General features: G+C 33.6%; 2 protein-coding genes across 3 annotated transcripts in view; both read left to right on the top strand.

Annotated features, from left to right (window-relative positions):
- Nucleotides 1-21955, top strand: part of LOC143554465 (ras-related protein RABB1c-like) — a 102761-nt gene that overhangs the window by 79228 nt on the left and 1578 nt on the right. Inside the window, exons 2-3 of one of the 2 annotated variants that reach the window (XM_077044211.1) lie at nucleotides 20783-20836; nucleotides 21750-21889. In XM_077044211.1, the coding sequence (XP_076900326.1) occupies nucleotides 20791-20836; nucleotides 21750-21889 (186 nt within the window). In that variant the 5' untranslated portion in view covers nucleotides 20783-20790. Of the gene's footprint in view, nucleotides 1-20782; nucleotides 20837-21326; nucleotides 21890-21955 lie in introns of those variants that run through there. The other variant, XM_077044210.1, reaches the window with a different exon arrangement.
- Nucleotides 8729-17317, top strand: LOC143554478 (putative glycosyltransferase At3g07620). The gene is made up of 5 exons (XM_077044224.1): nucleotides 8729-8985; nucleotides 10080-10188; nucleotides 12422-12693; nucleotides 15726-16074; nucleotides 16638-17317. Exons 1-5 carry the CDS (start codon nucleotides 8729-8731, stop codon nucleotides 17301-17303), a joined length of 1653 nt encoding a protein of 550 aa, XP_076900339.1. The 3' UTR covers nucleotides 17304-17317.

Below are 21955 nucleotides of genomic sequence, written 5' to 3'. Positions count from 1 at the left end.
ACAAAATTGATCGTCACATGAAGCGCACGCAAATGGGTTAACGACAAGACTTAACAAGGTTAATAAATTCGGGTTTAACTGCAAGTGAAATGAAACCATAAGGAAGAAAATTGCAAATTTGAAACTACTGGACTAAATTACAAATTTTGACAAACCAGAGGGACTAAAACCGCAGTTTACTTAAATAAGTATTATAATAAAGAAAGAGTGAAAAGACATGTCTACACCTGACTTAACGATAAAATTTAACGGGGTTAGTGATTTGGATATAATTGGCAAGAACTGGGAAACGTGGAGGGTCCATATGCAAAAAAATAAACTTTTTGGACTAAATTCGCATTATTTGCCAAACCACAAGGACTAAAATGACACTTTACTCCAAACCAGAACATAGGGGTGTTCAGTATTCGAATTGGACTCGAATAACTCGAAATTCGATTTGATTCGCATTCGAATTTGACCGTTCGAATTCGATTTTCAGTTATTCGAATTCGATTCGGTTCGAACTCGATTTTAGTAATCGAATACGAATTTATAAATTCGTATTCGATTCGAAATTCGAATTCAAATTATACATTTTATTTTTATTATATATTTACATACTTATGAAAAGATAAACTACATTAATCTTTCGAGTTACAGAGATTAAAAACAGATGTTCATCATTTTGGAAAATAATTAATGTAATTGGACAATGATAACTTTAACTTATGATTTAGGATCATAAGGATATAAAAATCATGATTTTTGTAAGTTTTGGTTTGAATCTGCTTGCTGACAGATTTTGTGATCTAGATAGTTTGTTGTATAACTTGTTGATATGATGGTAGTTTTGATTGAATTTTGATACTACGTTTAGGTACTTTGAATCTAGTTTTCAAAAAGTCAGAAACCAAAATTTTTGTACTTTGTTTGACTGTTTTTTATTAATTTACAAAATCGGGTTGCAATCCTGATTGAAAAAGAAATTTTCTTAGCTGTGTTGTAAATTGTATAACTTGTGATAGAAAATAGATAATGATGTGATTCCACTTCTGGAATGTCATAGATTGAAGTAGGTCAGTAGGAATCCAATCCAATTGGTCTTGAATCAATTGGACATATATGAAATTTTTGGAAAATATTTGTAATCTGTTGTGGTAATATAGATATTGAAAATAGGTTGTTGTAGAGTGTGAATTTTCTATATGTATGTGAGTATTGAAAAATTATCAGAAAAATGTATGTTGTACCTAATACTTGAAGGTACATGTGAGACTTATTTGGTAATTTATTTACATATTTTGGTTGGTTGGAAAAATCAGTTTTGATGACTTAAAACTTGTTCAAATTAATCAACATACGGTTTAGTAGAGATAATTGTAGTTTGTATTAGGGTTGTTGTAGTAGATTGGATTTTGACTATTGGTCAACTTGGAACTAATTGACTAAATGTTTAGTCTTACTTGTGAAGTATTGAAAGTGGTAAAAATTGGACTTAGTTATAGGATTGTATGAAAAGTGGCTAAGTGCACATTACATGATTGTTGTTAAGTTGTGACTAGGAATATCATGTAATTATTCTAAGTCTAGATAACTGGTCAAAAGTCACCAACGAGCCATATGTCAACATTTTGATCAAAGGTCAACATTTTGGACAACGGTCAACAAAACTCAAATTTTATTATTTGATCATCGAGGCTTGGACTTTTTAGTCAACGGTCAACAACTTGGACCTTTTGGTCAAAAGTCAAATGAAAAGTCAAAATTGGTCAAAGTCAACAAAAAATCAAACTTTGGTCAAAGTCAATTAAAAGTCAAACTTCTAATAAACAATGGGATTGTTTGGATACTAAGGGTTCTAGGAATCGCTTAGAAAATACTTATAGTGCTTATATGATTTAGGCACTAGAACAACTTTGACTTAAGCAGTTGACTTTCATTTGAACCGCATTCGAGGTGAGTTTCACTGCCCCTCTTTTTACTTACTCATTTGGGGGAGAAAGAATGCAACATACAAAACTTTTTTGGATATTGTTGACTTTTTAATACCTCATGTATACATAGTGAACTTAAACTGAAGTCTCCCATACACATTGGACCTTTAACAATTGTACATTGGCTGGGTAATGAAAGGTAGTACTACTGGGTTTGACAAACCCCCTCGGGGCTCTCGAGAGAGGGAGTCGCCGGGTTTCTTCATTTACTAGAAACGCAATATGCACTAGTCTTATATTAGACTCCGTGGGTGGCAAACAAACTAACAAGTCAGCCTCGTTCACAATGGAACTTACACTAATGTAACATGATTACTAGCCTAATTAACTAGTGGTATTACTAATGCATACATTATCCATACTTTATCTTTTGTAATGCTTACTTACTTAATGGTTTGTTTGACAAACTTATTTTAAACTCAAACCTGTGAACTCACAAACCGTTGTGTTGACCCGTTTTAGCATGTCTTTCTCAGGTCACTAAGATCAAGTGCACGGATAGGAGTTGCATTCATGGTCACTCATAAACACTGCATCATAACTTGAAACTTTATAATTAATGATGTTATGGCATGCGCGTGTTTTGCGCCTTAGACTATTTGCTTTTGTTTAGGGATTTATCTTTCCCGCTATGTTACACTTCCGCACTTTAAAACAATAAGACATTAACTCTGAAATGGTTTTCCCAAATATGGGACAATAAAATTTATTTAAAATATTTATACGTTGTTTGGTGTAACTAACGACTGAGATCCTGGTTTGTCACGCGCCTCGCGGTAAAACCCCGCACGTGGAAATTGAGGGTGTGACAAACCCGATTATCATTTAAACAGATATTAGAACCCATTGATTATGAAAAATTTAGCTAGTTTTTTTAATAAATAAATTTTTATTTATAAATAAAAGTTATAAACCGCACAAATTAGACAACAACTCAATTAAAGAGTAATAGAGAAGCCCAAAAATAATTATGAAGTGGGCTAATAAGAATAGAGCATTCTCAACACATCCACTCTTCACATCTCTATAATTACACTAAAAAACACTAAATTTCTTTCACATATTCTTTTAAATAATATTTTTGTACACTTTTATCATTACAGTTTTCTCTCTCTCTCTCTCTACTCACAAATAATTCAACAAATATTAAAAATTAAATATGAGCAAACTTTGTTTCCCCAAATTTACAAAAAAAATCACTATATTTTCTCTCTCCACAATATAATTTACACTCACAACCACTCAAAAACTTCCAGGGCCGGCCTTTAGGGAAGGCTGGGTGGTCAACGGCCCCTGACCCGACACCACATTAGGCCCGATTTTTTTTTAAATTATATGTATTTTTATAAAAAACAAGATGTATATTTAATGTTTAAACTCAATTACATAACAACTAGTTTGGTTTAGTGGCAAAGGGTATTACTATTAACCAAAAGGTTGTGGGTCCTAGTCTCATTTGGAACATGTTTAAGCCTATTTTTACGTAAAAGTTTTTTACACCTAACCAATATGCCCATTTAGAATTTAAATTGTCTAAAACCAAGAAAATACTCATTTTACTTGCGGCCCGAAATATTTTTCGCCTTCAGCCCAAAAAAAATTTTGGCTTCTCGGAGCTGGGCCTGAAAACTTCACCCTGTAATTTTCAAAGTTCTCTCATATAATTTTAGGACAAAATGGCAAAAGACGTCCTTTGTGTTGCACGGTTTTTCAATGGACGTCATTTGGCAAACTTAATGACCGAAAACATCTTTTATATTTGAAAACTCTATCACGTTACATCCTTTGACCCTAACCGAATTAAAATTTCTCATTAAATCCAATCATGTGCAAGGCACATGAGGGTAATTTAGTCGTTTTACAAGGCTAATTCCGGATTATAATAATATTAACAACATCTTTATAACACAACCCCAAATCAAAAAAAGATAAAAAAAATACAAAACACAAATTCAACATCCACCACTACCACCACCATGAACAACCATCCTCCGTCAACCCCCCCTTTGTTCAACCACCCAAATCCTCCACCAAACAACCACCACAATCCACCACCACCTCCTCACCTTCCTCCTCCTCACCACCCTCATCTTTACCCTCCGTTCCAACGTCGCAACCGCCACTCACTCCTTCACTTCCTTCATCGACCACGACCCATCTATCAAGTCCATCCTATGTCGTCTCAACATTAATAATCCCAATTCCAATATTAATCCATCTAATCGCCGGAAACCCTTCCAGCTCACCCATGTCGGAACCCTAGACGACAGCTTATTCTCCGGCGACGATCACCCATATCAAATATTCTTCGGTACGTCACATACCCACAATCCCAATTCCACCTCGTTGTTATACGACTCGTTTGGCCCACAAATTTTCCCCAATTTTATTTCCGATCATGGAATTAGGGTTTCCGAAATTGTTCATTCAAACCCCAAAATTCAATTCAAATCGGCCAAAGTTTTACCCAGTTCGGAACAGATTAAGGATACAGGTGATGCTAATTTGAGTAATTTGAAAGATCATGAACCGATTGAGGAAAATGAGAGTGAACGTGTTGATGAATTGAATCTTTTTTTTGAAAAGGTTTGAGCTTGAACAAAGGGTGTTTTAGTATAATGATTTATTTTTAATATTATTTGATTTGTTTTTAGTATATGTAAAATGACTAAACTACCCTCATGTGCTTTGCACATGACTGGATTTAACGAGAAAATTTAACTGGGTTAGAATCAAAGGATGTAACGTGATAGAGTTTTCAAATATAAAGGATGTTTTCGGTCATTAAGTTTGCCAAATGACGTCCATTGAAAACCATGCAAAAATAAATGACGTCTTTTGTCATTTTGTCTAATTTTAGAGGATGGGATGAAAATGCTCTAACCCAATTAAAAAATGTTGACAATATGTTTTTATTAATATAATGATATGGTAAAGTTAAAATACAAAGAGCGACAAAAATGAGAAGTGTGAGAAAGATTTATGTCCATACAAAAAACTCCTTATAAATAAATTAAAAACAATAAAAAAATCATAACTCAAAATAAAAATAAAAATAAAAACCAAAAAGTTTAGAAAACTAAAACGTTTCCGCCATAATTTCCATTAAAAAAATTGACGAAAAAACAATGCTGAGATCAAAGACACGGTGACGAAAATGAACAAAAGACACAATTATAACTAAAAAAAGACACAATAGACCGCAAAATATAATACAATGCCGCATAAAATATAGCACAATGTTGAGTAATATAACACAAAATAAAGAAAAAAAGACACAATGTTAAGGAAAAAAGACACAATCAATGAGAAAAATAAACACAAAACACATTGATAAAAAAAAAGACGCAATGATTTTTTTCACTCACCATTGTGCCTTTTTTTAAAAAAAAAGGAGAAAGGTGATGGAAACATTTTTGTGTTTTTACTTTTTTTGTTTTTTTATTAAATTTTGAGTTATGATTTTATTATTATTATTATTTTGATGAGTTTTATAAATTTTACAAATTTTGAGTTAAGGATGTCCTATAGTTTTACAAATTTTTCTCATTTTTGTTCCTATTTGTAGAATAACTTGACTCTATAACGATATTGTGCTTTCTTTTTATTTGACCCAAACTAACACGACTTGAAAACTTTGACATCGAAAAATTCAGAAACTTATAAGAAAAAATTTATAGCTCCGTCATTAAAACCATGACTCTGTATTTGACATAATCTATTTGGATCTAGACTCAACTCGCTTATATATAAATCATTTTTAACCTCTTTGAATAATTTTCAGTGGTTACCACTGGTTTTGATTTTTTTAGGGGGTGTTTGACCTAGCTTTTTTAACAAAGCTTATAGCTTTTTTAGCTTTTTTTTTTATAAAATAAGATTAACTTGGTGTTTGGCTTAGCTTTTTAACCTTATGCTTATTAGCTTATATAAGCCCATTTGAAGAAGCTTATTTGAAGATGGTTTTTAGCTAATTTGTTAGAAGCTTATTTGTTTAAGGGTGTAAATTACTCATTTGTTCTCAAATGGTGGTGGATTAGTAATTATTACTCTAACAAATTAAAGAATGTTGGATTTAACAACTTATTAAGACACATAAATTTTTTTTTGAACGGCAAATTTGGATCACTCACGGACCACTGGAGTATCATCGTGTCACCAGCAGAACCACGCGATCATATCTATCTCCACTAGGCAATAATGCCTAACCATCAATTCAGGAGGAAACCCAATAAATCTTGGGAAAACCCCCTTGTGGGATTCGAACCCAGGACCTTATGATCCCTAAGCCTTATCCCACCACCAAAATGCCACTAGGCTATAAAGCCATTGACTATTAAGACACATAATTAACTTATAGAATATAAGTTAATCCAAACACTCAAAAAGAGTTTATCAAATAACAGAAAAAAAACTATAAGCTAATCTATACTATATATAATATAGCAAAGAGGGGCAAATTAAGACCCTACTTTTTAAAGGATTTACATGTAATGTTGCATATGGTACAACCTTGTAGTAGGGCAAAATAGTCATTCTCACCTCACATTAAAACAAAACTCACGTTTATTTAATATAGTTACATTATTCACCCCTCAATTATAATTAAATTTAAATAATAATTACAACAATAACCCTTAATCTTTTACCTAAATCTTATTTTAATTTTCACTTTTAACCCAAATACCCTCATGATTTTTAAACGTTAATAACTTTTTCATATGTGAATATTTTTTTAAAGAAATTATACCATAAAAACGAGCATACTTTTATCTTTAATTTGAGTATGATAATGTCATAGATTTTTTTAGTTAAAAAAAATACACTTTTTGTATGTGTGTTTCGGTCTGGTTTTAATAGTTTTAAATTAAATTGTGAGCCAAACCTTTTGTAACATTTTTTTTTATCGTCGAAAACTAAGACAGAACCTTTGAAAGTTGAAAACAACTGGCCAAAAGTTAAAGAAAAAAAACCTGTCAAATCAAAAGATGAACGGTTTTACGGTTTCAAACCGAATAATAAACACCCATAAACTTATTACATAGTCTGTGATTCCCGCTGCATAGCGCGAGCACCTGTCTAGTTTTATATATAAGCATAAGCTTAAAATTAGAAGCTAGGCCAAACACACCCTTAATAAAATAATGGCTGTCATACATAAGATAACACGGTACACTGACTAAAGTGTTTAATTTACACCATTGCATACGACTTTCGATTATTCCATGAAATCCCAAGGAATTCCAACTGTTAAGATAACACAGCTCTTTGACCCGAAGGCTATTATTATAAAATTAATATACACGTGTTAGATTAGGACTCTAGATCAACAGATCCAAAATCCATGCTAGATATGATATTTTTTTCTTTTAAACTATAGATATAATATTCAAATAAACATATTTAAACTCTTAATGTATATGAAAATATATAATATGATCAGCTTCATAGAATATATAACTGCATTAAACTACTAAAAAGTAAAACTTGTTAAGGATGTCCTATATGGTGAGGGGCTTCGAAGCCCCTCTCCAGTGCCACGTTAGCGTCACGTGGGGACTAGGGGCTTCAAAGCTCCAATACAAAGATGCCCCTTAATGGTGAGGGGCTTCGAAGCCCCTTAATTTTTTATTTTATTTTAATAAACTAACAAATTTATTAAATACAATAATTATCAAATACAAACTAAATTAAAATTAAAAACTTATACATAAAAAAATCAACTAATTTTAGTCGTCGGTGGCGGCGTCGCTGTTTTGTTGTTTGTTTCTCCAAATATGTTCAACCAAATCCGCTCGAATACTGAAATTCGTTTCTTTTTTTCGTGTTCTTAATAAAATAGCAAATCTCTCATCTTCGTTTAGTGTTGTCATCGGATCCGGCGAAATGTCGTACTTGCCTTGACATATTGCTCTACCCGAGTCCTCCAGTATCATATTATGCAAGATAATACAAGTGTACATTACATTTCTTAACTTATCCATGTGCAGAATACGAGCCGGATGTCTAACTATAGACCAACGTTTCTTTAATACCCCGAATGCCCTTTCGATGTCCTTTCTGGCCGACTCGTGTTTTTTCTTGTAATATTTTCGTTTATCATCAGTCGGGCACGTAAAGCCATGAACCAACGTTGCCCAATCCGGATAAATTTCATCGACTAAATAATATCCGTATTCGTAGTTGACACCATTAGTGGAAAATGAGGTGTCGGGACCAACCCGTTTACGAGAAGGTCGAAAAGAGGAGACGCGTTTATCACAGCTATATCATTGTTTGAACCCCGCATCCCAAAGAAAGCATGCAATATCCAAAGATCAAATGATGCAGCAGCCTCAAGGATAACTGTTGGTCCATCATGATCACCTCGATAATATTGACCTTGCCAAGCAGCTGGGCAAGCTTCCCAAGCCCAATGTGTGCAATCAAGACTACCAAGCATCCCAGGAAAACCGTGCCTCTGTTCATGCACCTCGTATATTTTTTGTATGTCGGATTGAGTCGGTTTCCTCAAATATTTTTTATGATATAGTTGAGGAATACCTAATATTAAATTTTTAATGTCAGTTTATTAAATTTGCATTTAAAATGAGAGGATTTATAAATACATATTAAAAAATGATAATACTCACATTCGCAGAACGTGTGAAGGGCTTCACGAGCCATTGTCTCCGACATTTGTAAATACTCTTCCATGGCGTCGCTCGTGGTCTCGTACGTGAGTTGACGAATCGCCGTCGTGCATTTTTGCAATGGAGAATAATCGGGCTTACCTCTCGCGTCATCCCGTTGTTGGAAAAAATCATAATCACGTTCTAAATCACCAACAATTTGTAAAAAAAGTTGGCGACTCAGCCGAAAACGCCGCTGGAATTGTTCCGCATCAAAAGTCGCGTCCAGCGAAAAATAATCTTGCATCAACCTTTCATGAGCACCGAAACGATCCCGTTGTCGATGAGGACGTCTTGTTAGCGGTTGTGAGCTTTCGCAATGCTCGACTAAGATTCGGGTAGCATCTAGAATAGCACTAAATATTACCTCATCCCCTGAATCGGAGTCTGAAATAACGTCGGGATCAGGGTAGTAGTCGGGTGTCGAAGATTAATCGGAAGGCATTTTTAGGAGAAAATTATAAAAAGTTTGAGATTGTAAATGGTTTAGTTTGATATATATATATATATATCAAACGGTAAAAAGAGCCGTTGGAAAGGGGAGGGCCCCACATAATTCACACTTCCGTGTCAGCAGTTTGAACCACCAAATCATCGGCGCCCAACGAAGAACCACGCCCCACTGCGGTATTTGGCGCCCGCCAGCTCAGCCTTTGGAGCCCAATAGCGACTCGTCTAAAGCACATTATATTGTTTTTGGAAGCTTCAATATTAATTCATTAAATACAATATCATGTTTTTACCACATTGATAGACCAAAGTTATGAGGCGTTTTGGAGCCAAAACGTCGGGGAACACCGCCCCCGGGCGTTTTGGGGTGATATTTTTGGTGAAACGTTTTATACATAACGTTAGGATGACATGAGTCTTGAGGGTCTTGTGTGATAGAGAGAGGCGTTTTAGAGGCATTTTCCACTGCACCCATTTTTTACAAAATGTCTAAAAGCTGACTAGGCGACACATGGCGCAAAATGTCTGGATGTATCTAGTTTTGACTACGCATGTTCTTAAAGATACAAACTTCACTAAATGAGTTTATAATCGAAATTGTTTTCTTGGACGGCAATGACATAGTCATTACACGTATAATCCACTAATACATGCACTTTGTAAATGGGCCGGGTATTAGAGAAGTTGGAATTATCATTATGATATGTCATTTTCAAAGGTACCAACGTACTTTTATTCTAGTGTTTAAAAAGCGTTAAAAAAAGTCTACTTAGAAAAGGCATCTTCTGTAATGCTACTCTTGGACACCTGAGAAGAACAAGAATATTGGATATACGTATTTTGTGAATTGAAACCAAAAGATTAATTAAGTGTTTTCAAAAGAGAGGAATTAAGAGTTTCAACATTAATCGGTTCTGTACTCTTGAGCACAAACAACTAACACCAACAATATATCGTTATAACGTTTTCTTGTTGGTTGTAGATCGAGACGAGTATCGATCTATTGGAGATATATGCTTGCTTGGTGTGGATCAGTTTTGGAGAAGAAACGTTTGATCTTTGTTCACCTGCCTTCATCAAAGAGCTACCAGGTTGGTACTGAGCTAAACACGTACATGTGGTTGATTTTAAGTTACAAGATTACTCGTATATGGATCCTTTGACGGGACTAAATTTAAACCATGACAACTACTATGTGTAAAATGCTCTTGGGCTAATATCTAACAACTGTCTTTGTACGTCTCGATGTTTTCCTTTCATATTTGGTAAATTATCATCACCTTGTCCTCTATTCTTATTTACTTTAAGCCCTGATGTATTAATTTCTTTCATAATAGTGCCAAAAAGACCTTTATAGATTGTGTTATCTACTATTAGGCCGAGTGCAGTGGGGCTCAAGTTTGGACGAAATGGGGCGCGAACACCGCAAACCCCCCCCCCCCCCCCCCGGCGATAAATGGGCGAAAAGGGGGCGGGGGCGGGGAGTTCTTCTCGCCCTCATGTCTATGTTGTTTGCATATATAGATATTATTATTATTTATGTGTGTGTAAGATATATCTATATATGTATATATATATATATATATATTATATTACTATGTAGCCCATACACCATTACACCCCAAAAACAAATTCTCACCCCTTGCTAACTGGGCGCCACACGACGCAAAACGCCCCAATTTGTAGCCCTCCACTACGCATAGCCTTGGAGACTTGTAAAAAAAATATTCATTAACTTGTAATGGAATTGACGAAACATCTAAACATCATAAATAAGACAATGGACATTTGTTCTTTGTAACTTATATTGAGAGTGCAATCAAGTAGAGGCGCACAAATTGGGGTTTTCAAATACCCGGGGTTCGGGTATGAAACCGGGTTCCGGTATGACCGGTATTGAAAAGTCGGGTACTGCCAATACTCGGGTCGGGTTCGGGTCCGGATATTGCCTCTAAAAACGTACCCTATGTATCTGGTTTGGGTCAGATATAGAATCGGGTATTCTAAAATGGGTATTTGAATACACTATTTTCGGGGGGTTTTTTGTGTAGATTGGATTTTTTAAAAGTTACATTTTTAGGGGTATTTTTTATGCATTTTACGGGTAATTTAAGGTATTATCGGGTATTTTAAAAATCGATTTCGTGTATTCGAAAAAGTTTTAATCCTTCTCTGAATAAGGGAAAGTTATCAAATAAAGAAAAATTAAAAATAAAATAGTAATTATTAATTTACTTATATAGAATATGATATATTATTTTATTTTTATTGGAAGTTATTCAATATGAATAAATGTACAACTAAATTAGTTGTTTACGCATTAATTAAGGTTTATTAAATTAGAATACGAATTTAATATTTTTTTTCTTACATAATGACGAAGCACTTAATTAAAAAATCAAACAGTAGCTAACGTACACTTGTTAAATTAACTTTTATTAAAAAAAATCCATAGAAAACCATTAAACGCATTCGGAAGGTTCCGAATAGCATGCAAACCAGACCACATCATCCATTTCATGCTTTCTCTCCTAACACACAAACCCTAGCTACAGATCCATCCATTCAATAAAACATGTTTTGTAGATCAATCATTAATAATCAATCATTTACGCTCATTTCCTTTACACTCCTCGCCGTCCTTATCGTTGTCGTCGTCTCCTACGCCTCCGCCGGCCTGGCTCTCTCATCGTTATCTTCTTCGTTTTCATCAACGCTTTCTATCCCTTCATTCAATCTCCACCACCCCCCACCACCACCGTGGTTAAACCCTAACACCGCACTCTACTCCATGTTCACTGTAATTTATCTATCCATCTTCTTATAGTAATTACCTGAATAATTTATAGCTGGCCAATACTAAGATGGGCGTTTTGTAAAAAGACAAAACGTTGAAAGTTATTGGTCAGAACGGTGTTGTTTCAATATCCGGACTTTTGTTCTGACCATGACCATAGGCTGTCAAAGTTTGAAAATATTTGGTCAAAACGCATTCTGACCTCAATCCAGACACTCGTTTTGACCATATACGTTCAAATTTTTAAAACTTTTGAAAGTTATTGTTGTCGTCCATCCAATATCTTGATCGTTGTTCTGAATATAGATGGTCAAACTTTATTTATTTATTTTTTTCAAAATGGTTGTTCGAACATCTGTTTTTACCATAGATGGTCGTCTAATGTCTATCCGAACAGTTGATTTTACCATTGAATTTTTTTGGCCAAAACGGTTGTCTCACCTCTATCTGAACGACTTGGAAATGATGTGTGATTAGATGTCAGACTGTGTTTGATTGATTTTGATGTTTTTTTGTTGTGGAATTAGTGTGAATCAGATTCGTGTAAGAAGCAGAATGAGAAGATGAACAATGTGGTGAGTAAATTGATGGAGGAGTTAAAAACTGAGAGCTTGTTGAGGAGAAACAAGAAGAGAGACAAGAACCTGGAGAAGGTTGAAGCAGAGCTAGCCGGGGCTCGGGTTTTGATAAGAGACGCCGCCACGAGCCGTAACAGCAGCAGCAGCTCATCTTCTCCGTTAAATGATCCTGATTATGTACCTAGTGGAAATATTTACAGAAATCCTTACCTTTTTCACAGGTAATTTAATTATTTTCTACTTTGATATTAATATCTATATAGTTTTTTTAATTTATATACGTTGCTGGTGGTTCACATAATTTATGCATAGAACGTTTTCTTTCACATATAATGAAAGTGCATTCAATGTTAATTAACTCCACTAATGTAACATTAATAATGTTTTAAAACATTACTGTATAAATTAAGGCTTGGGTTATACATACACCATGTTGGTTATTCATACACCAGGGTATTCTATACGAGTCGTATAGGCTCTATACGGCTCGTATAGGTGCATGGTCAAGTCATTTTCAAGCAGTGTGTCAGGTTTTATTCTTTTGTATCGTATAGCCCCTATACGGCTCGTATAGGGCTATATGACTCGTATAGGGTCTATTTGACTCGTATAGTTTTTTTTTCAATTTTAAAACTACAAAATATTAAAAACAACACCCGAGTTGGTTACAAAATAAAAATATACATAACAACCTACGTACAACATGAGCGTTTCGGGGTAACGACTTTTTAGATGTGGTAATGCAATCCATTTTGGTTGACACATACATGAGTTATCTAAGCTTTTGAAATATAATTGTTATAAAAATAGTTTCATTTGTTGGTGTAGATGTTTTGGCTCGTGTTAACTCAACTTTTGAAATATAGCCTTCATAATATAGCTTTTTGAAAATCTGATACCTGGTCTATACGGGTCGTATACCACATATACGAGTCGTATAGACCAGAAAGTAATTAAAAATCTCTGGTCAAAAGTACATGCTGACAGGCTGTATATACGAGTCGTATAGACCCTATACGGCTCGTATAGGTTAGACGATTTACATAGGCTATACGAGCTGGAAAATCTTTACGGCTCGTATAGGGTCTATACGGCTCGTATAGACTGCAAAAAGTTGCCACACAGACACGTTCGTACGCAGGTCAATAGGTTAGGGCTATACGACTCGTATAGGTCCTATACGAGCCGTATAGCATTAGTCCCACACCAGGGGGCTGGTGTATGCATAGCATGACCCATAAATTAAGGACCGTGTTCCTTGTAGCTTGTACGATAGGGGCATTCCACATTCCCATTGTAATTTTGGTGGGGCCGACCAATTAATATATTTTCTTTTACACTGTGTTCCCGAGTTTCATTTAAGGAGAGAAAAGAAAATGAGGAGAATTAAAAGAGAAAAGAAAGAGAGGGGGAGGAAAATGTGTCACTTTATTTCGTGTTCCCGAGTTTAATGAAAATGGAAGGAAGGGAAAAGAAAATGTAGGAGTTAATAGACAATTAATGATACAAACACATTTTCTCTCTTAATCTCTCCAATTTGAAAAGATGATTATACACTTAAATTTTCTAGTTTTTCTCTCTCTTCCCCTCTCCTATCATCCTTAAAAAATCTCTGGAACATGATTCCTTCACATTTTCTTCTCCTTTCTTTTTCCTCCCCTCTTTAAATAAGACTTGGGAACACAGCGTTATTGTTAAACCTTCAACTATATATCTTATGCGTTTTAACTTTTAGAGCATTTATATTTAACCTCTTATCTATAATTAAAAAACTATATTAAAGCATACTACATTTTTTTTATTCTTTTTAATTAAATAATATTTTTTATAAATTTATCGTTATCATTTTTTTTCTTTCACTTACACCATTTTCAAAATATATTAAATAATTATAGTAGTGAACAATAACTTTTCAAATATATAATAAAATCATTACGTTATCTAAAATATAAAAACTTTTCGTTCACATCACCCTAAATCACTCTCTACATTATAAAAACATCCATAACATAATATAGGGGGTTGGATGAAAATGCTCTTAGTCGGTTGTATATCGGTTTTATTTTTTTACTTATAAATTACTTTAAATAAAGTAATTAGGTAAAATTATAAATATGTGGAACGCTTTTGTTTTAAAACATTATTTATTTACTTTTTACACTTTTTTGTTATTTTATACACCACACTTCAATTTAAATAAAGTAATTTACTTGACAATGTGTTTGTGTTTTTTTTATAATAATTTATATGAGGTTTTTTTAACAATATTTGTAGAGATACAGAGAAAATTTTGATGTTTTCATAGGATAATCTGGTGTGGTAGATGATTTAGCGTGTTTTATTGGTGTTTCGGATGAAGATATTGAACCGCAAAAAGGATTTGTAGGTAGTGTTATCCAAAGATATATTAGGAGTGAAAAATTAATCATAACTAATTTTTTTTTGCCTCCCAAATACGTTTACTCAAAAAAAAAACAAAAAAAAAAAAACAATTCAATTCATGCTAAGCATGACTAGATTTATATTTATATAATAACATGAAATCAAATGTTTTTTTTTACTTTCAAAGCAATTAATGCCTGAGACCCAAATAATAGAAAGTTTTACTGTGAACAAGAGATGTCACATGCCTCACAAGAATCGTGGATGCTTTGTCGGCTCGTTTTGTGTTTACCTAAATTTTCTACAATAGATTATATAATATCATTTTGAAATTGTAGAAAACACAAAAAACAAGTAGATTACAAGATGTCCTTTAATTGTGGTATATATAAAATATAAAATTTGTTACAAAATATAACATATCAACTTGTCTACGTTTTTTAAAATTTGTAATATTATAGTACTTTAAACTTTGATGTTTTATATTTTTCATACTTACCATATTACCCTAATGCATTATAATTACATGATCAAACGAGTCTGATTACAAATAAAGATATGCAAACGAGTTTTTTACACAATCAAAACATAACAAGCCTTTATATTTCAAAATTTGATTGTGTATTTGACGTGTCACCTAAAACTATACATCAAATACATTGTCAAAGAAGAATGGATATATAGACAAAGATTTTAAAACCCGAAAACATTAGAAAAAATATATTTTTATTTAAGACAATAGAACTAGAGATGAAATAAATTGATCTATCATATTCTACCTTTATTTTTTTGTTAGCATATTTATTATCATGTTGAGGTTACTATTAGATATGTTGTTCAAAAGAATACAAATAAAATGTTTCATGTGTAGGAGTTACTTGCTTATGGAGAAGCTATTCAAAGTATACATCTATGAAGAAGGAGAGCCACCCTTATTTCACAAAGGTCCTACCTATGGCATTTACTCCACGGAAGGCGTCTTTCTTAACTTCATAGAGAAAGATCCTAGTTTTCGAACATCTGACCCAAATCGAGCTCATGTGTATTTTCTCCCATTTAGTGTCACCATGATCCTCGATTATCTTTTCGATCCAGTTATCCGTGATAAAGCTGTCCTTGAGCGTGTTATTGGTGATTATGTGCACATAGTTTCATCAAAGTACCCTTACTGGAACCAGAGCCTAGGATCCAACCATTTCATGCTAGCTTGCCATGATTGGGTAGGTTCAAATCCTCTATGCATAAATTTGAGCTGTCAAGTGGGTAGGCCGGGACACGTTTTGATTAAATATGGTGTCTTTTGGTATGGGTCTCAATGGGCTAGCGGGTTAACCGGCAAACACTTTCTATCCACTTATATGAAAACTGTAAATATTTGATGAGTTAATTAAGAAAATAAAAAAACTTGATGCAATAACAATCCAAGTACATGCATACAACATATTGGGAATGTGTGTTTATTAAAAGGGCTAATTGCACATAAAAGTCCATAAACTAGTATAAGCAGCCCCTACTTGTAATTATTTTTGTATAATGACTTGTTAATTCTCTTAAACTGGTCAAAGTTTGATATGGTGACATTCAATATTTTTACAAAAAAAAATTGACTTCCTTGTTTGACCGATTTAAGAGCTAATACAAAACATGTATTTATAGACAAGTCTAGAGACTTTATATACATGATATGAAATTTTGAATTAGAAAAAGAAATTGATTCATTTATAAATAAAATGGCTGCTAATGATGTTAACTTTAAGGAGCTATGACTCTTGTGATGGTGCAGGGGCCTAGAGCAACATGGTCTGTCCATTCGTTATACTTCACTTCGATTCGACTACTATGCAATGCAAATACCTCAGAGTACTTCAATCCAAGAAAAGATGCATCAATCCCAAATATCAACCTTCAAAGAGGCGAGACCACTATGATAACCGGAGGTCTGCCAGCATCTAATCGTACCACCCTAGCATTCTTTGCAGGCGGTCAGTTTCATGGCAAGATTAGACCTTTGCTTTTCCAATATTGGAAAGACAAAGATCAAGACATACAAGTTTACAATAGAGTGCCTAATAATGTTTCTTATCATGAAATGATGCAAACAAGCCGGTTTTGCTTATGTCCTAGTGGATATGAAGTGGCGAGTCCACGAATAGTTGAAGCTATATACGCTGGGTGTGTGCCCGTGTTGATATCTCAGCATTATGTGTTACCATTTAGTGACGTTCTCAACTGGGATGCATTTTCAGTTCGGGTGTCAATGGGTGAAATACCGAAGTTGAAGAGGATTTTGTTGGGAATCTCAGATGATGAGTATGTTAGGCTGCAGGAGAATGTTAAGAGGGTGCAACAACATTTTGTGGTTAATAATCCAGCGAAAAGATATGACATTTATCATATGATTCTACACTCATTATGGTTAAGAAGGCTAAACTTGCATATTTATGGCTAAGAACATTGATAGAAAAGTTGTAGTGTACCAGTGGTAGATTGTTATATACAGCTTTTATAATTTTGAATTTTAGATGCATCTTTACAAAAATACATCACATGTATCAGATAACTATGAATGAAAATCCACAAGTTAGTGGTTGATGACTGAGATTAATGGATGATTTGTTTCTGATATAAAGTGGTTGAGCTTGAATATTCTAGATACAATTATAGCCATTGATTAATTAGATCCTTAAAATTTTCAGTTCTTGGGTTGAATATCTCTACTTGTTGATGGATGACATAAGGTCAGAAGCCTGATAATTCTCTACCAACATCCAATCCAAATAAATTGAATTCCGGTTTTGGGTTTAGTCTAAAAGAGTACTCGGCCCGGTTTCGAATTGAACCCGTGAACACGTTTAGCGTAACAGATTACGCTTGTGTCAACCAACGGGTTCTTGGGTTGACATATTTAATCATTTATTTATTTATACATTATTTTTTTTATAATGTTTTTGTGTGGTAACTTAAACAATTTGGGTACTTTTTACACCAAAAATTTTTAACTTTAAAAATATGTATAGCTTAAACATAATTTACTTCAAAAAATGCATATGTAATTTTAGAACTTTAGAGTTTTAATACCTAACAAAAATAACTTTTATATGGGGGTGTGTGACGTAATATTCGTGTCATGTTAAGGCTCATCACGCGAACATGGCGTGCTTAGAAACCTCAATTTCATGCCTTGAACTTGATTAGTCTAATGACTATACGTAACCTATTATTACCGGGGCCGGCTCAACGAATATGGAGGCCTAAATCAAAACAAGATTTTGGGACCTTTTCATAACAATAGGTAGGAAAAAAAATTGATTATTACAAGTTTTAAACTCATAAACTATACTTTAGTAACAACCAAGCTTACCACCACACCAATACATTATTTCGAGTTTACTGTACCCATTATAACATATCTATATATAATTTTTTTTTTTAATTTGGAAGCCTTAACTGAGTGAGGGCCTAAAGCCCTAACTTGTTTTCGCTGTCTCACGAGCCAACCCTGATTATTACTTGTATATCATAATTTTGTTTACACTACCATAAAATATAGAATTGTCAAGTAAATATTATTATATATTTAATGGTAAAAGAATCAAGTAAATGCACGAATGAATAACTACACGTAGAAGTGAAAATAGTTAAATAACTTGATAAACGAATCAAGTCTGAACTTTCAATATTATTTAAGGGTTGGACGCGAGCGATAAACGTAAAGCTCGCAACTAGCCAAGTACAAGTATTTTTAAGTTAAATAAACTAAGGGGCTGTTTGATTCATTCATATCTGAATGAGTCAGATCTGAATGAGCCTCTGTAACAACACCACTAAGTCTGAATGATTCAGACCTAATTTTAACCATTAAGATGTTTTTCTGTTTAGAACCAAACAGTCTGAAGTCTGAATGAATCAGATGTAAACATCTGAATGGTTCCATTCAGATGTAAACAAACAGCCCCTAAGTTCAAACTAATATTACTTTTATCACTCAAATCTTTTTATAAGATACTTTAAAGCAAAATTAAGTAGGCTAAAACAGATTGGATCACCGAAAGTCAAAATCATATCAGACCCAACCCGGTTTCTAAAAGAAAAACAAACCGGAGAGTAAAGTGCCATTTTAGTCCTTGTGGTTTGACAAATAATGTGAATTTAGTCCAAAAAGTTTATTTTTTGCTTATGGACCCTCCAAGTTTCCCAGTTCTTGCCAATTACATCCAAATCACTAACCCCGTTAAATTTTATCGTTAAGTCAGGGGTAAAATGTCTTTTCACTATTTATTTATTATAATACTTATTTAACTGAATTGCGGTTTTCGTCCTTGTGGTTTGTCCAAATCTGCGGTTTTATTCCAATAGTTTTAAGTTTGCAATTTTTTTCTCTATGGTTTCATTTCACTTGCATTTAAACTCGAATTCCCTAATCTCGTTAAGTTTGGTTGTTAACCCCATCAGTGTGCCCTTCACGTGAGGGGCAATTTTGTTCCTTCTTTTTTCCCTTTTTCCCGAAATACACCCCAGCCCCTCACGTGAGGGGTTGCGAATTAGGGCTGAGGTTTATTTGGAGAGAAAAAAGACAAAATTGATCGTCACATGAAGCGCACGCAAATGGGTTAACGACAAGACTTAACAAGGTTAATAAATTCGGGTTTAACTGCAAGTGAAATGAAACCATAAAGAAGAAAATTGCAAATTTGAAACTACTGGACTAAATTACAAATTTTGACAAACCAGAGGGACTAAAACCGCAGTTTACTTAAATAAGTATTATAATAAAGAAAGAGTGAAAAGACATGTCTACACCTGACTTAACGATAAAATTTAACGGGGTTAGTGATTTGGATATAATTGGCAAGAACTGGGAAACGTGGAGGGTCCATATGCAAAAAAATAAACTTTTTGGACTAAATTCGCATTATTTGCCAAACCACACGGACTAAAATGACACTTTACTCCAAACCAGAACATAGGGGTGTTCAGTATTCGAATTGGACTCGAATAACTCGAAATTCGATTTGATTCGCATTCGAATTTGACCGTTCGAATTCGATTTTCAGTTATTCGAATTCGATTCGGTTCGAACTCGATTTTAGTAATCGAATACGAATTTATAAATTCGTATTCGATTCGAAATTCGAATTCAAATTATACATTTTATTTTTATTATATATTTACATACTTATGAAAAGATAAACTACATTAATCTTTCGAGTTACAAAGATCAAAAACAGATGTTCATCATTTTGGAAAATAATTAATGTAATTGGACAATGATAACTTTAAGTGATTTATTTATTTTATAGACTTGTACTTTTTGCTGCTAAAAACTCAAATTTATAGTGGTTTTGAAATTGAAATATATTTTTTTGACTGAATTCGAATTCGATTCGAACTTCATTTTCGAATCGAATCGAATTAGCTATTCTGAATTCGAATCGAATCGAATTTGTCGAATCTATTTCGAATTCGAATCCAACTTCAAAATTTCAAAATTCGAATAATTCAATTCAATTAAATTCGAATATTCAAAATTCGATTCGTTGAACCTTGATTAATGTATCATCTAAAACAACTACACTAAAGTGATAGGTTGACGTGTTTGTAATTCTCTTTTGAATAGCAGTCCCGACTACAGATCGTATATTTGGGGCTTGAATTATTATTGATGTTTGGGGCTTCAATTATAAAAATCCGTCAAGGTTGACGGGGTAAGCAAACACGAGTCCAAAAGTTCGTTGTATTCGCATCTCAATCCAGGGATCGTCTTTGTTTGTTTGTTTGTTTGTTTACACATCTCCAACTTTTACATTTTTTTTTCCTTTCTTCATTCCAGATTCATTAATCACCAAAAAAAAACACTAGCAACAGTTTAGCTTTCAATTTCATCTTCTGTTTTTTTTTTTTTATTCATTTCGTAGAGATCTGAAGAAGAAACAATCATGTCCTACGCATACCTTTTCAAATACATCATCATTGGCGATACCGGTAATATGCTTCATTTATTATTATCAAATGTATTATTATTATTATTATTTAGTCATTAATTTTGTTACCCTAAATGTATGATCTAATCGCCTTGTGGTGTATAATGTCCGTCTAGATACGAATCACGCCATCATCTTAGTGGATGTAATTAATTGTTTTATGCTCTCTTCAATTTTTATTCATTTTCATTTTGTTCATATTTCTTATTCAATCTGATTGATTATAGCATCTAGGTCGGTTGTGCAAAGTCGGTTCGGTTCAGTTACGATGGCTTAATTATAACCGAGCTTCGGTTATGGTATGTTGCATTACCATAACCGAGTGGTCGGTTAACTGCCGGTTATGGCTCACTTTCGGTTAATGTCTAGTGTGTTTTTTTTCCTTCTGTGTTGGTTGAAAATGGTTCGGTTATGGTGTTTCAAGCTAAATAATGAAGTTTCCAAGCTGAAATATGCCGGTTCGAAGCTTGGTTATGGTGTTTTAAAGCTCGGTTAGTATGAATTTATTGTTCGAAGATAGAAATGGAGTTATATAAAAATGGTAATAGATGTATAAAATTTGGAAATACGCAATCATACAAGGTTTGGTTTCAGTTAGAGTTGGTTAAGGAAGACACATTAACCGTAACCACATCCGAATGGTCAGTTAACCATGTCTACTAAGCCATAGCCGATCTGTTTTGTCGGTTATGATTATTTTTTTCAGTTAACGGTTCGGTTTTTGCCCACCCCTAATAGCATCTACATTTGTGTATTTCATTGGTGAATTGGATTGTAACGCCAAGCATTTATAGATGATTGTTAGTAAGAGATTGTAGCATTTATATCATATATGAAGAAGTTTTGTTGCATTAATAAGTTAATATGTGCTATCATCCATGAAACAGAAAATATTAATAATCTATTCCATACAGGGGTTGGAAAATCATGCCTTCTTCTGCAGTTCACTGACAAGCGGTTCCAACCAGTTCATGATTTAACTATTGGTGTTGAATTCGGTGCCAGAATGATCACCGTTGACAACAAACCAATAAAGCTGCAGATATGGGACACGGTTTGTTAACTTATATCCTTTCTTTGGTACTTATACATTCATTGTTACACTTGTAATGTTTTTTTC

The sequence above is a fragment of the Bidens hawaiensis genome, unplaced genomic scaffold (assembly GCF_021521415.1).
Source record: "Bidens hawaiensis isolate Kalapana, Puna unplaced genomic scaffold, B.hawaiensis_p1.1 tig00017684_1, whole genome shotgun sequence".
Taxonomy (NCBI): Eukaryota; Viridiplantae; Streptophyta; class Magnoliopsida; order Asterales; family Asteraceae; genus Bidens; species Bidens hawaiensis.
Note: the sequence above shows the minus strand (reverse complement) of the source record. Positions and strands in the feature narration are given on the sequence as shown.

Bases quoted from the DNA above. Each gene is read 5' to 3' on its own strand.
- LOC143554478 (XM_077044224.1), top strand. From the start codon at position 8,729: ATGGAGAATAATCGGGCTTACCTCTCGCGTCATCCCGTTGTTGGAAAA. The intron at 8,986-10,079 runs GTAGCATCTAGA...TGTTGGTTGTAG, and splicing joins AATGCTCGACTAAGATTCGG to ATCGAGACGAGTATCGATCT. The intron at 10,189-12,421 runs GTTGGTACTGAG...TTGTGGAATTAG, and splicing joins CTTCATCAAAGAGCTACCAG to TGTGAATCAGATTCGTGTAA.